We start from the raw sequence: 15,270 nt of genomic DNA, 5'->3' as shown, positions 1-15,270 counted from the left end.
GTTGAAGCGGAAACAGGGCTTGCATTTGAAAATGTTAAAGTACTACAGTGATTCCTCGAACATCTGCATCCAGAAATTCTAATCATCTGGTCGAGCATAATTACTATCTGCTAAGGAAATAACTTACCAGTGTGGGTTTAAAACACAGGTGCATTGTTTATATTCCATCCTAGACCCAGTCCCAACAGACTGAATGCACCATTCTATGACAACTGTAATCTACCAAGCAAACAGAATTTGCACATAGTGCTTCCTTTTTACAGTGTGCATCAGTTTGGTGCTACGTACAATATATAACCATGCAATTGAGCTCAGTAAATGTTTTTTGACAGGCAAAAGAAAAATAATGGCATTACTTTCAACCCATATTACACCATTATCTACCTAGTTTCAAACTAGTACTGTACTTTAACTGTAAATTTTCTTTTGGACTTCTGTCACATCTCCATATAAAAGTTGAAAAAAAAAATGTTCTATTGGCCAGCATTGTAGCAACCACATATTCAGAACAAACCAAACTGGGTGTTTCAGTTTGCCTGACCTGTCATATAAAAATTAATTGCAGGATGTTGCGAAAATGGCTCGGCTCCAAGTATTTCATGTCACATTCTTTGAGCTTAGTTTCCCCATTTCTATATTTGTGAACATCAAAATCACCAAGTGGTTAACAACTGTGCAACAATGCACTTTACGATCTCTCTCATCTATGGCATACTGCATTTAAATCATTGTTCTCAAGGAAAATAACAACACTTTCCCCACTAACCTGTGTCCATTTCCAATTAAAATGCACTGTTAATTTTCAGTTTTAGATAGGGTCAGTAGTAGTGAATTCATTGGTATTGTAATGACATATAATGCCATTCACTGCACTGGAATGCTATATAACATTGTAGTGCTCCCAATGCAAGCTGTTTAATTTTCATGGTTTGCTGTTCCATTGTGATTAAGGAAAGAGCAGTCCATTATTTTCATTACACAATGCCAGACGGAGAGTCTTTGGATGACTGCTGACATGTGCCAAGCATGTTGTCTGCCTGTTGCAGTGCAAGGCTCCACTTCAGAATCTCCAGGGGGCATATTATTCTCCCCTCTGAAAAATGGTCTGTGCAAGGCACTCTGTAGTACTTGCAGACAAAATAAAAAAGCCAAGTTCAAGTTAAGTTGGAGTGTATCCGTTAGGAAGTTAGCAAGCGATTCCAAAATGTGTATGAGCTCATCCTTGTAAATGATGTCATGATACAGACACCATTAAATAACAAAAGCAAACATTCACATCTGTGCAGTTCATAGTTTAAACATCTTGCATCACAATCAATTGTTGCTGCACTGCAGTTAAACACTAGGATCAAGTTAAAGCCGTATTCTTTAAGGTGGCTGCAGTAGTGATTCAATCTTGGAAATCAAGACTCAGTGTGCACTTTATTAAAATGGATAGTAATGAACTAGTGATTATATTTATTTCCTTACGCCTTTTTAAAATCTCTAAATTCTACCATGGATTCACTAAGGCCAGAGAGATCCACTGGAGGGAAAGATCAACTTGCTCTTGCTTCTAAAGGTCAGTACGATTGATACTCAATATATTTTCAAATTAGCAGTCTCTTCTTTTTAGCACTGAAGCATGGATCCTTGTAATAAAGTTCAACTGGACTACTAGCACTACCTAGTTTGATTTTCTGTGCACGGTTTTGAAAACAATTCAGCAGGAAATATATTAAACAAAAGTTAAATGAAATATTCTGAGGCTTAGCATCAAAATATTAGTGGTTATTTTGTTGATGGAAGTAAAGATTGACGTGGTGTGTGTGTGGCATTAAACAACGTAGTAAGGTAGATTAACTGCATCCAATTTTTGTCTTTAAATATATACAAAATTCATAGACACAAACAACATCAAAATACATACCTTAGCAGATATGTAGCAGCTGAATATTGTTACCCTTAAAATTCATAATCATTTCTTAGTATTATTTTCTATTTTGGTCCTGAAGCTACAGATTGATTTAATACATGGACCATTTATTGTTGAACAACAAAAAGGCTAACAGTAAACAAACATAATTTTAAATTATTAAATTACTCACTCATTTTTATAACCAACATTTTTTATGATAAACTTTAGAGTGACTGTTTATCAAGCAAATTACAAAGAATGGAACTTGCATCGGATTTAAAACCTAAACCCTGTAGAACTAGTACAATCATAGTGACAGTGCCTGAAAAGGGGGAAAAACTGCAAGCATATATTTCAGATTCTTTCTAAATATATAGCCTTGTATTTATTAAACAAGTGCTTGTGCCTTTTCTCGTTCCTGCTTTGGACAACGTATACTCCATTCACCTGAGGAATTAGAGCAGAAGGAAGTAATGAATGTAGTACCTCATTAGTAACTCTGCATCTCCAGTCTCCGCAGAAAGGCCAACAGCCCAGCCATTTTTCATTGCTGCCTGTGCATGCTTATATTGGACCATTGTTCACTCTAAGTGATCCTGACATTCAATTAACCAGGAAACAATTACGACTGGTCTGCCGTTTTAGGCCACTTGTCAGCAAGGACTTTCAGCTGTCATGCCTTCTTGTGTTCTCCTAATCACTCCCAACTTGGGTGTGATCCACCCATATTAATTTCTCCATCTTTTAAACAATTTCAGCAACACTGCAAGACACTGCCCTACAGAGTTTCTCCAGACAATTCTAGATAATAGTTTACCAAAGATATATAGAGGATAAGGCTCTGATCAAGACAATGATGCAACAACTAACTGTCCTGTAACAAATTATTTGAATGCAGCTTTTAACATATCACCATGAACCATTCTTTACACACGTGATATCACCCAATAAAACTATGCCAAAAGAAAACTTTGTAATAATCTGTCAGTCACATTGCACTATTCTTAAGTCACATTTGTTTAATACTCTTTCACTAGTAGTCATTTAGCAGTGAACAATCAGGCAAAAAGCAAATTGCCTGCAATGATATGCAACATTCCCGCCCCTCCCCCCCCAAATGATTAGAGTGGTACCTGCCAAATATTACAAAATAAAATACACTGTATTTGAGGCAGAGACTGTAAAACAACCAAGGAATTTAGATGACAAGATTAGCACTGCTGCATGCCTCACATCCACATCTCATAGCTTGCACACACTGCCAGCTACATCACCCAAACAGATTGCACCACACTCAGTGATGCTCTTCCCACTTTCTTGCAGGACAAGGTGGCGCATAACCAGAGGGGGACAGGTCTGTCTGCATGTCCTAACCCCCATGGAGGAGACGGTGCTGGCCATTATTGGAACAGCCATTGCTGAAGCCATGGCCAGCGGCAGGACTGAAACCATCGAAGATGATGGTATCCTTATAACTAATCCTCCTTCTCACATCTCACAATCTCTTCTGATTTACAAGCTGCTGATGGCATAAGCATGCACCTCATACTTTCCTCCACTCCCCTCACCACAACCTTACCTTTGAGCCTTTTTCCTTTCAGATACCCAAGAGGTGCAATCTGGCCAGGCAGTGGAGGAACACCATGTAGAAGAGTGATGATGAAGACACAGCATCATCACTTGATTTCACACTCGTAGCCAGCAGCTCAGATACTGACACTGCACGTATCTTAGAGAATAGCTTAGAGGTGGGATCTGCATGAGGTGAGACACCGGGCACGAGTGCACTGCAGCCAGGGCAGGGGGAAAGGATAGCACAGGTACCAGCTCACCGTAGGGTGAGGTCGCACAGGAGTTCTGCTGCAGAGGATTCAGATGAGGACTTTGATGGAGCAGCCTACAGAGGAACGCTGATGGGTGTGCGTGACAAAAATGTTTGGTGCATTGGGAAGCCTGCCAGAAAACCTCAGTTCAATGTCAAGGAGCATGGAGGAGTCCAGCACCAACTTGGCACAGGGCTTTGCGCAGAGCTTGGAGCCCATCCTTTCCAGCATGGAAGTGGTGGCCAACTCTGTTAGCACACTTATGGACCCACCATGATGCAGCGTCTGATGGTCGATGTCACAACTTCCATTACAGCACAAGCAGCAGCCACCCACCGTCTGAGTGCTGCAGTGGAAGCTCAGACTGCTGTCATGCAAGGTCAGCTTGCTGCCATGTAAGCTCAGACTGCTGCTGTGGATTACAGTGTTCATAGAAACATAGAAGATAGCAGGAGTAGGCCATTCGAGCCTGCTCCGCCATTCAATGTGATCATGGCTGATCATCCAAATTCAGTACCCTGTCCCTGCCTTTTCCCCATATCCCTTGATCCCTTTAGCCTCAAGAAACATATCCAACTCTTTCTTGAATATATTTAATGAACTGGCCTCCACCGCCCTCTGGCAGAGAATTCCACAGGTTCACCACTCTCTGGGTGAAGAAATTCCTCCTCATTTCAGTCCTAAATGGCTTACCCCTTATCCTTAGACTATGACCCCTGGTTCTGGACTCCCCGGCCATCAGAAACATCCTTTCTGCATCTAGTCTGTCCAGGCCTGACAGAATTTTATAGGTTTCGATGAGATCCCCTCTCAATCTTCTAAACTCCAGTGAGTATAAGCCCAATTGACACAATCTCTCCTCGTACGTCATTCCTGCCATCCCAGGTATCAGCCTGGTGAATCTTCGCTGCACTCCCTCCATGGCAAGAACGTCCTTCCTCAGGTAAGGTGACCAAAACTGCACACAATACTCAAGGTGTGGTCTCACCAAGGCCCTGTACAACTGTAGCAAGACATCCTTGTTCCTGTACTCGAACCCTCTTGCTACGAAGGGGCTTGTAGGGTGTCACAGCAATCTGTCCTCCAACAGATTACTAGGATTGCTGAGGTGCCACCCCGGGGGAATGGCAGTGGCTCCATGGAGCATGAACCTACTGTCCTCTCTCAAGATGGCAGCATTTGTCCTCCTACCCAAGCCACTCCACCAGCGCACTTGCTGTTGCCCGTCAGCCAGCCAGCCCAGACTGCTGCCACCCATGCCGAGATGGTGCAGTCCGCAGCCAGGATTTCAAGACCAGAGCTGCTCGAGGTCAACCTCCAAGGCTACCTGCAGTGTCCTCCACTGAAAGTCAGCAGCCTTCCACCAGCCATGCTGCAGCCACTGGGGTAGCACTGCACAAGAGCAGAAGAGCACAAGGACCGGCAAAGGCACATGGAAGATAGACACTAAGGGAATGCAGAAGGGTGATTAGTTTACAATTGTATGCAATATGGCATGATTTCATTTATAAATTTGATTTAGAATGTTTATTTTGTGATGGCTTTTATTTTTGCATTGTGGCCAAGTGGATGCTGTGATGGTCAGTGACAGAGGGAAGGTAAAGTGTGGGACTGTTGGTGAATGGGAAATTGGGGTTGCTGTTACTGGTATCGCACTCAATTTAGTTCTTCACGGACAGCCAGGGCAGAAAGGAGCTACATCTCCCTTCCTCTTCCTCCTCCTCATGCTCCTCAACTGCTCACCGTATAGCTGGTAGCAAGGGCTGTCCCCTCATGATGGCGAGGTTGTGCAGCATGCAGTAGACCACCACAAATCTTGACACCCGCTCTGCCGAGTACTGCAGGGCTCCTCCAGAGCTGTCCAGGCAGCGGAAGCGTTGTTTCAGAACGCCAATGATCTGCTCAACGTTTCATGTGGCAGCATGGCTATCATTGTATGCAAGTTGCGCACGTGTGTGGGTCGCGCACCAGAGTCATGAGCCATGTCATCAGCGGATAGCCTTTGTCGCCCAGTATCCACCCTTTAGTTTCTCCTGGTGGCTCAAATGCAGCTGGCACAACAGATTGCCATAGATTAAAGGCATCATGACTGCTGCCAGGATACCGGGCATTGACCTGTATGATTCGCTGTCTATGGTCGCACACCAGCCGGACGTTGAGGGGGTGAAATCCCTTTTGGTTCCGGTATATGGCAGAGTTGACATGCGGCACCCGCAAAGTGATGTGCGTGCAGTCAATGGCACCCTGCACCATGGGAAAGCATGTAATCCCAACAAATCCAGGCACTCGCTCCGCCTGCTTGTCTCTGGCAAGAGAGAATGAAAGTTAGTTAGCTCTCTTTAAATGAGAGCCTCGGTGACCACACTTACACAACAGTGGACGGCAAACTGCAAGATATTGCAATTATCTCCAGCAGCAGCCTGGAAGGTGCCCAGTATATAAGAGATCATTGCCACGGCCACCTTCACAGCCACTGGCAATGCGATCCTTGCCCTGATCTGAGGTTGCAGTTGTGGTGGCAGCAGGTGGCAGATTTCAGTGAGGACGTCCTTACTGAAGTGCAGACATCTCACACATTGTTTCTCGCTGAGGGTCAGGTAGATTTACTCCCTGAACAGCCTGGGCGGATATGGCCTCCTGCTGAGAGCCCTTCTCCTCCTTCTTCTAGCAGCTTGTTTTGCTCTGCGTGGCTCTGTTCATTCTCCCAGTAATGCTGTATTCCAAGGGGAATGTCTACTAGTGCACCCATGTCTGGGAGCAACTGATTTGTGCAGAAGCCTTGAAGCCAGCAAAAAGTCCTTCAGCACCTGCCACACCACTCCCTGTAGACTTTTGCAACTTGAAAGAACTCTGGAAAGCACCAAACACTTGTAGAACCGTAGCAACAGCCAGGAGAAATCAACCAGCAACTAACCTGTAAGTAGTTGATGATCCCTTTAAATAGCGCTGGTGGGGGGTCCTTCCTGCTGTTTAACGCGTGTCCAGCTGTGCGAGGTTAAGAGAGAGCGTCGGCTGGAGCGTTGAGTTTCAAAATGGCATCGTTGGCATCAATTCAGCGTGGACGTCATGATCTGCCTGCTCTGTATACTTCTGGCGGACGTTAGCTGCACGTACGCTAACGCCCTCTGAAGATGGTGTCCGGCGCGATTCGCGGCAGAGATTTGTGCGCGACCATCGGACGTCATTTTAGTCCCCGAACGGCACCTGTAGTGCCCAAACAGTGGGTGCTACCGAGCCCAATTACACACCCGAGAGCTTTTGGTCACCTCTCCCGATAACTCCTTCTTTGGCTCAGCGTCCACTTTTTTGATTATACCTCTATGAAGCACCTTGGGACGTTTTTCTACGTTAAGTTTGCTAAATAAATGCAAGTTGTTGTTGGTTAACATTATAACAAAAATAATAAAATTACACTTAATTTTATTCTGCTTTGTTACTGATGCATAAAGAAAATGAGTGATCTCCATTGGCAACACTAGAAAATTTTTCCCACAGTTTTGGTGTCTTAATTAAGAAAAGCAGAACAACTTTAGATTTCCACTGGACATAAAGCAAAATAATAATAAAGGATCAGATTCATAATAAAATATTTATTGCTTAAATCATGTTCATTTCCTACTGTAAAGAGTAATCAGAAAAACACATTCTCAAAAATTACAAGTATAAAACAATTAATGGCCCAAAATATTGTCAGGGTTTCAAAAAAAAACTGACAGTGTAACATGTGACAACATTCTTTAGCTGATGATTAAGGCTAAAATGGTAGTGTTTTTCTAATAGTTACACATAGTAAAAAATTATAACTCTGAAAATGAATGTAATCGGTGCAAATCTTTACTTGCTAGTATGTATCACAAGCTTCTGAAAAGTAAAATGTACTTTTTCATAAATGAAAGTTTAAGTAGGTTGCACGAATTTTAAATAATTGATTTTTTTCCCAAATGTACATCGGTTTGGCTAAACAGAAACTGAAGTTGCCATTTTCATTGAAATAATACAAATTGGCTTTATCCTATATAAAGTTATTTTAGAAGAATGAGGGCTGAAGATAAACTTGACAGAATTGAAATTTGCCATTATGGATGTACCTATTCTCCCCTCTTTGTTCTATTCTGATTGGTTTAAAGATTGTTTAGATAAATTATACCATAACCATTGAGTTTACTGAATTGCAATGAACTAGAATATAAATATAAATACAAAGAAGACCAAACAATAGAAACAAACAGAAATTAATTTAACCTCAAACAAAAACATTAATAAAAACATGAAAATAAGAGACATTAATCATATTCTGGTAACAAAGGCTTATTTAAATATAATACTTATATGACAGACATTAATCTTATTCTGGTAACAAAGTAGTTAAATATAATACATACTGTAGTTAGTTCCCAGTTAGTAACTTTACTGCAGCTGATGCAAGCACAATACACAGTAAACTTGCTTTCCTTCAATTTTTTAAAAATTCATTGATGGGATGTGGGCGTCGCTGGCTAGGCCTGCATTTAGTGCCCATCCCTAATTGCCCTTGAGAAGATGGTGGTGAGCCGCCTTCTTGAACCGCTGCAGTCCATATGGTGTAGGTACACCCACAGTGCTGTTAGGAAGGGAGTTCCAGGATTTTGGCCCAGCGACAGTGAAGGAACGGCGATACAGGTCCAAGTCAGGATGGTGTGTGGCTTGGAGGGGAACTTGTAGGTGGTGATGTTCCCATGCGTCTGCTGCCCTTGTCCTTCTAAGTGGTAGAGGTCGCGGGTTTGGAAGGTGCTTCAATTAAAATAATCAACCCTCCCCATAATAAACTTAATTTTTTTTGGTACAGAGTTGCTCAAATTTTTCTTCATAATCTTATGATTAGAAGAAAATATTTACTTTTTTGTACTGTTTAAAGAACACCTCTATTAAGCTAGTGCTGTATTTGTAAACCAGTCAACACTTTCTGTGCTGTAAAAAGTTATTGCAACTTACTCTGTAAAAGTAATAGACAGATCCATTGCTTCCTTCCACGTTATTATTTTTACAACCAGAGAGTTTCATTGATCCTACAGATTTGTGAAGGAACTGTTCTAGTCCAGCTCAAAAGCACTATTAGTTTTCCCACTTGTACTGTGGTCTTTAACAGCTTTCTTCTTTTTTTTCTTTTTTGTGGTCCTTGCATCAATTTTAGGCTCACCTCCAGTCACCATTAAATTGGATTCAGAAGTTGTCACGTTCGTTGGCTTCGCTGCTGCTTTCTTCTTTTTCTGCGATGCTCTGGAAAAGTAGGAAAGTATTATTTACTAAAGCTTGAGGTTTTGTTTGTAGATTTAGGTTGTAGGGCTCTATCTGGCTTGCGTAATATTACAGTATTTCACAAATGTGTTTCAGTAAAAAGCAACACCCATGATTCAGGTACATCACAGTTGTCTATCATTTAAACACAGTAAATGGCAACTCTCCTCATGGCTTAGTGGGAAAGTATTCTTCGTGGTGTGCTATTGAATGATACAGATGAGAAAGATACTTGGTTTATCCCTAACTGTATTAGTCTAGCTAATCTTGAACTGGGGCAGCACTGAGGGGGCTATACTGGCCTCCGTGTCTCTGAGCTAAAGAGGTGGAAAGAGAAAATGTCAGTCAGGGCTCCCAATGCTTAACTGCTGTCCACTGATCCCTGCTGAAAAGTGCATGGTGGATGTTGTGGGTAGAAGAGAGGGTCAGGTTTAACAGTGATATCCCATCATCTATGGATATATACTGTCTAAAAATGGTCACTTGGTCAAAGTATTGAAGGGCTGCCACTAGCTGTGCAATCATACCCCAGCATAAGTTATAACCTTAAGGAGATGAGGGTAAGAGGGAAAAATTGGAAGGTAAAATATAAATGAAAAAAAGTGAAGGACACTAGCAGAGCTAATTGTTCTCTTTTCTTTTAGTTAATTAAATACATAAATATTACAGCAAAATTATCTTGTAATAGTGAATTATTTGTCTTACGACTCAACACATCATAAGGTGTTGAATTAATGTCTTCATAAAGTGAATTAATGAAATATAGTACAGATCTGGTAGATGACATTCAATACAGACTGTGTAAATCAACTGAAATAACACTGACCTTAGACAGTTTTTTGTTTTCATACTGTACATTAAACTAAAGTAGGGTTGGAGTTCTTATTCTTGTAGACAGGCTCTGTTAGTTAAAACTGGACTGAATTAAAAAGATCCCATAACAGGAAAATCAACTCAGTCCCTTGTTTGAACTGTATCTTCTACAAATGTAATAAAAAGTATTCTAATCACACAGCCAAGTATCAAACTCTAATGAAGTAATATATCATATGATAACAATTACGGAGTGACTGCTGCCAACAAACCGAAAACTGATGTCAATGACCGGAAGCTGCGCAGAACCGTTCTGCGAATTAATCTGGAAGCTGATATCGATGACGTTTCTGCTTTTTTCCCCCACAGAGCTCGTGAGACCCGAAGGCCCGCTCCGTATTCCCGGCATTTTTACCTCAGGCCCACTCCGTGTTCCCGGCATTCCCCCCCCCCCCCCCACCCGCAGCCCTGCTCCGTATTCCCGGCATTTTTTCCCCAAGCCTGCTCCGTGTTCCCGGCATTTTCCCCCCCAGTCCCGCTCAGTGTTCCCAGCATTTTTTCCCCCAGGTCCGCTCAGTGTTCCCGGCACTTTTTCCCCAGGCCCGCTCCATGTTCCCGGCATTTTTCCCCCCACGATCGCTCAGTGTTCCCGGCATTTTTCCGCAGGACTGCTCCGTGTTCCCGACATTTTTTCCCCAGGACTGCTCCGTGTTCTCGGCATTTTTTCCCCAGACTCCATGAGTCCCAAAGCAAACAAACAAAAAAACAGACTGCGCATGCGCAATGACTTCCGGTTCATTGACAGCAGTCGTGTCCAAAGAATTAAAATCCCATTATTAAATTCTAACCATCCATCAAAGCTCACCTTCTGTATGATTTATTACTTTATGGATCAATTATACAATATTTCTAATCTACAGACTTGTTGCAGGAAACTCTTTATTATCCGGCACCGATGGGACCTGCGTGGTGCCGGTTTATCAAAAAGTCCGGATTACAGAGAGGTACAGTTAAAAGGTAGGAGAGCTCCGTACACAGCAACAAATCCAGGCTTCCCTGTTGCTTAGCAACATGTGCAGGAACTCCGGCCACAGACCAAGCATCCCTGTTGCTTAGCAACAAGTGCAGGAACCCCAGTTACACAGCCACAGATCCAGGAACTGCCACTAATATGAAGTAAAACTTACCTGAACCTACTCCTGAATTTTGCCGGTTAACAGAGATTTCCGGTTATTTAGGTGCCGGTAAATCGAGAGTTTCCTGTATTGGTTCTACATACCATTTTAACAGATATCAAAATTAATGCAAGACTGAAATATGTTGTAATTGGTGTGCACTATTCCTATTAGGTCCGTAAGTGTAAAAAGCATGTATACAAAGAATTTGCAAAGATAATTGAATTTTAGTGCTAATTTTTACTATAAAAACAATAGATCAATTGGCCGGGGGGGGTGTCATCAATAGTGCATTCTAAGGCTTAATTTCCATTTCTGCCAACAGACTTTTGTGTTGCACAGTTAGTCACTGATTCATAACAAGTATGCTTGGTGTGAGACTTGGATTAGAGTCAGCAGATTTTACCTGAACAAAGCACTTCCCGTAACCTTTTGGATATGAATGACGTCATAAAAAGGAAACTCACACAAAACAGCTCTTCAATGGTTCAGCTACAGCACTACAGGGGAAAAATTGGAGCGTTAAATCAAGCGCTACACACCTCTCTTAGGGCGCTAACGTTGGGGAGCGAGGCGCTACCTCAGAATGCTACTGAAGCTCAGGCAATGTCAATTACCTTGTACTCAGACAGACCGGCGCCGTCCAGTTCTTAAAGGGGAGGGTCCATCTTGCTGCACAGCCACACTCTGTTCATTGCAACATTGACATTGGCCTGCAAGCAGTTAAAAATCTTCATCCAAGATTTATAATGGATACTCAGAGGCCCAGGGAGAGAGCTCGACGGTTTAGCGACTAGGCATTGGTGGCTCTGGTTGGCGGTGTGGAACAGCGACGGGCAGTGCTGTTTCCAGACACTGGCAGGAGGCCATTGCCCCGTGAGTTTACAAGGGTGTGGAGGAAGGTTGCCCAGCACGTTTCATCAAGGAGCCTGGTCCAAAGGACGCATACACAGTGCCGTAAGAAGTTCATCGACCTCACTCCCGTGGTCAGGGTGAGTACCTGCTTGAAAAACCTCCACATCCCACCATCTCAACCTCACTCTGTGCACAGACAGTGTAAATACCCAAATGCCCAACAACTATGCCCATCTCATAAAAGTCACATGCACATCCCACACCGTGCACACATTAACGGCTATTCAATTATGGTAGGCACATCTGCCAAACACATGGCTGCACACTCACTCACACACGGTCCTTTATCTTGCAGGTCAAGCTTTCACATAATCAGAGGGAGCAACATCAGATGGAAGGACGACAGTCGGAGCTGCACCCAATCATACAATTGGAGGAGAGAGTCCACAGACTCATTGCCAGTCATGTAGTTGGCGCTGTGGCCGTTGGAGAGGTCGACCCCCTTGGGGGTAGCAATGGTATGTTCATCAGTTTTCTCTCCTCTCTCAGATCACTTCCCCCTCACAACACCAGCCTCTTACACTTTCAATCTAACTATACTGTCTCCTATCCTTGCTCCCTTCCTGCCCTCCCTGCCCTGATGTTAAAGCCACTCTTGTACTTTCCTGCTTTCAGATAGTGAACCAGCAGCTGACCAGCCTGTCAGCCTCCCAGTGGCAGCGATGCGGCAGAGGAGGAGGAAGACGAAGCCGGAGCCTCACCGCCTACGCCACTTCCGACCCTGGGGCCACGCGTTCACTGGAGGGGTGTAGGGGGGTTGCATCTGATCTGGGTGAAGCTCCGGGAGCCAGCGGCCTGCAGCAATGCCATGGGGGGGAAGAGAAGTTCGGGGGCCATCTCCCCGGAGGGTGTGTGCGCGTACGAGTTCTGCTGCACAGGACTCGGATGAGGACCTTGATATAGCGGTTATGAATACTCAGACTGGGAGCATGCATACGGAGCTCATGGGTGCAATGGCAAGGGTGCCCGACAGCATGGATGCACTGGCTAGGAGCGTGGAGGAGTCTGCTGCCAGCACAGCTGTCATCTGTGCGCAAACCCTTGAACCCATCCTTGCCTCATTGCAGAGGATGATTGAATTACAGGGAACCGTGGGGACCCAGAGCCCATGCCGCGTGTAATGGGTCAGGTGGCAGGATCTACTGCAGCACAGGTTGAAGCAACGCAACGGCTTAGTGCTGCAATTGAGTCATTGGCTGGTGCCATCCAATGTCAGACTGCTCTCATGCAGTCTCAGATTGATGTCATGCAAACGCTGACAGCTGCCATCATCGCTGCATCGCCCACTGTCCATCGGGGATCTCACGGTGCCGCAGCAGGCCAGCAATCTGTGCTCGAGTAGATTGCTCCGGATGCTGAGGTACTGCCCCGGGGGAGTTGCAGTGTGTCGGTCGAGCAGGAAGGTGCTGTCCTCTCTCAGGATGACAGCATTCCTGCTCCCACCACTGCCACTCCGCCATTGCACTTGCCACAGCCTGTAACACAGCCAGCCCAGACTGCTCAGTTTCTCTCCGATCTCCCCTCATGACCTCTCTGCTCTCATCTTGTCTATGAGACCCACCTTCTGCTCCCTCGACCCTATTCCCACCAAATTGCTGACTACCCAACTTCCTTTTCTGGCTCCCATGCTAGCTGATATTGTTAACAGTTCTCTCTCCTCAGGTACTGTCCCCCTCTCCCTCAAATCTGCCATCATCACCCCTCTCCTCAAAAAAACAAACCTTGATCCCTCCGTCCTTGCAAACTACCGCCCCATCTCCAACCTCCCTTTCCTCTCCAAAGTCCTTGAACATGTTATCGCCTCCCAAATCCGTGCCCATCTTTCCCGCAATTCCATGTTTGAATCCCTCCAATCAGGTTTCCGCCCTTGGCACAGTACCGAAACGGATCTCATCAGTCACAAATGACATCCTTTGTGACTGTGACAAAGGTAAACTATCCCTCCTCGTCCTTCTTGACTTGTCTGCAGCCTTTGACATGGTTGACCACTCCATCCTTCTCCAACGCCTCTCCACCGTCGTCCAGCTGGGTGGGACTGCACTCGCCTGGTTCCATTCTTATCTATCTAATCGTAACCAGAGAATCACCTGCAACGGCTTCTCTTCCCACTCCCGCATCGTTACCTCTGGTGACCCCCAAGGATCTATCCTGGCCCCCTCCTATTTCTCATCTCCATGTTGCCCCTTGGCGACATCATCCAAAAACACAGCATCAGTTTCCAAATATACACTGACGACACCCAGCTCTACCTCTTCTCTCGACCCCTCCACGGTGTCTAAATTGTCAGACTGCTTGGCCGACATACAGTTCTGGATGAGCAAAAAATTTCTCGAATTAAATATTGGGAAGACCGAAGCCATTGTTTTTGGTCCCTGCCACAAACTCCGTTCCCTTGTCACTGACTCCATCCCTCTCCCTAACATCTGTCTGAGGCTGAACCACACTGTTCACAACCCTGGTGTTATATTTGACCCCGAAATGAGTTTCCGACCACATATCCGCAGCATAACAAAGACCGCCTACTTCCACCTCTGTAACATCGCCCGTCTCCACCCTTGCCTCAGCTTATCCACTGCTGAAACCCTCATCCATGCCTTTGTTACCTCTAGACTTGACTATTCCAACGCACTTCTGGCTGGCCTCCCACATTCCACCCTACGTAAACTTGAGGTCATCCAAAACTCCGCTGCCCCTGTCCTAACTCATACCAAGTCCCGTTCGCCCATCACCCCTGTGCTCGCTGACCTACATTGGCTCCCGATTAAGCAGCGCCTCGATTTCAAAATTCTCATCCTTGTTTTCAAATCCCTCCATGGCCTTGCCCCTTCCTATCTCTAATCTCCTTCAGCCCCACAACCCTCCGAGATATCTACACTCCTCCAATTCTGCCCTCTTGAACATCCCTGATTATAATCACTCAACCTTTGGTGGCCGTGCCTTTTGTTGCCAAGGCCCTAAGCTTTGGAATTCCCTGCCTAAACCTGTCCGCCTCGCTACCTCGTTCCTCCTTTAAGACGGTCCTTAAAACCTACCTCTTTGACCAAGCTTTTGGTCACCTGCCCTAATTTGTCCATATGTGGATCAGTATCAAATTTTTTGTCTTAAAATACTCCTGTGCAGCGCCTTGGGAAGTTTTACTACGTTAAAGGTGCTATTGTAGGAATGTCTAGTTCCTATCCAAAGACTGAGGTCCACTCAGGCGCTTAACAAAACGAAGTTTAATGGAAACTAACAGGTTTAAACAAGTAACTGCAGAAGAACATCGAGTGTAGGTCTATTCAGTTCGGAGGCTCCACGAGGACTGCTGGCTGGTCCCGTGGTTGACGTCATGACGTCATCACGTTCTTCCCGCCAGTGGGGGATCACGTGATGT

The 15,270-nt window shown here is 44.7% G+C and overlaps 1 protein-coding gene across 5 annotated transcripts in view; it reads right to left on the bottom strand.

Annotated features, from left to right (window-relative positions):
• Nucleotides 1-7,295: 7,295 nt before the first annotated feature.
• The window catches only part of ahi1 (Abelson helper integration site 1), a 328,929-nt gene continuing 320,954 nt past the window's right edge, over nucleotides 7,296-15,270 (bottom strand). For 3 of the 5 annotated variants that reach the window (XM_085997547.1, XM_085997548.1, XM_085997551.1), the window contains one exon: nucleotides 7,296-8,976. In XM_085997547.1, coding sequence (XP_085853673.1) covers nucleotides 8,790-8,976 — 187 coding nt within the window. In that variant the 3' untranslated portion in view covers nucleotides 7,296-8,789. Of the gene's footprint in view, nucleotides 8,977-9,820; nucleotides 9,896-10,291; nucleotides 11,483-15,270 lie in introns of those variants that run through there. The other 2 variants (XR_015079575.1, XM_085997549.1) reach the window with 2 other exon arrangements.

Source organism: Somniosus microcephalus, chromosome 9, assembly GCF_052327205.1.
Source record: "Somniosus microcephalus isolate GS21.2 chromosome 9, FLI_Smic_1.0, whole genome shotgun sequence".
NCBI classification, from domain to species: domain Eukaryota; kingdom Metazoa; phylum Chordata; class Chondrichthyes; order Squaliformes; family Somniosidae; genus Somniosus; species Somniosus microcephalus.
The sequence above is the reverse complement of the archived record's forward strand: the minus strand, read 5'-3'. Positions and strand labels throughout refer to the sequence as shown.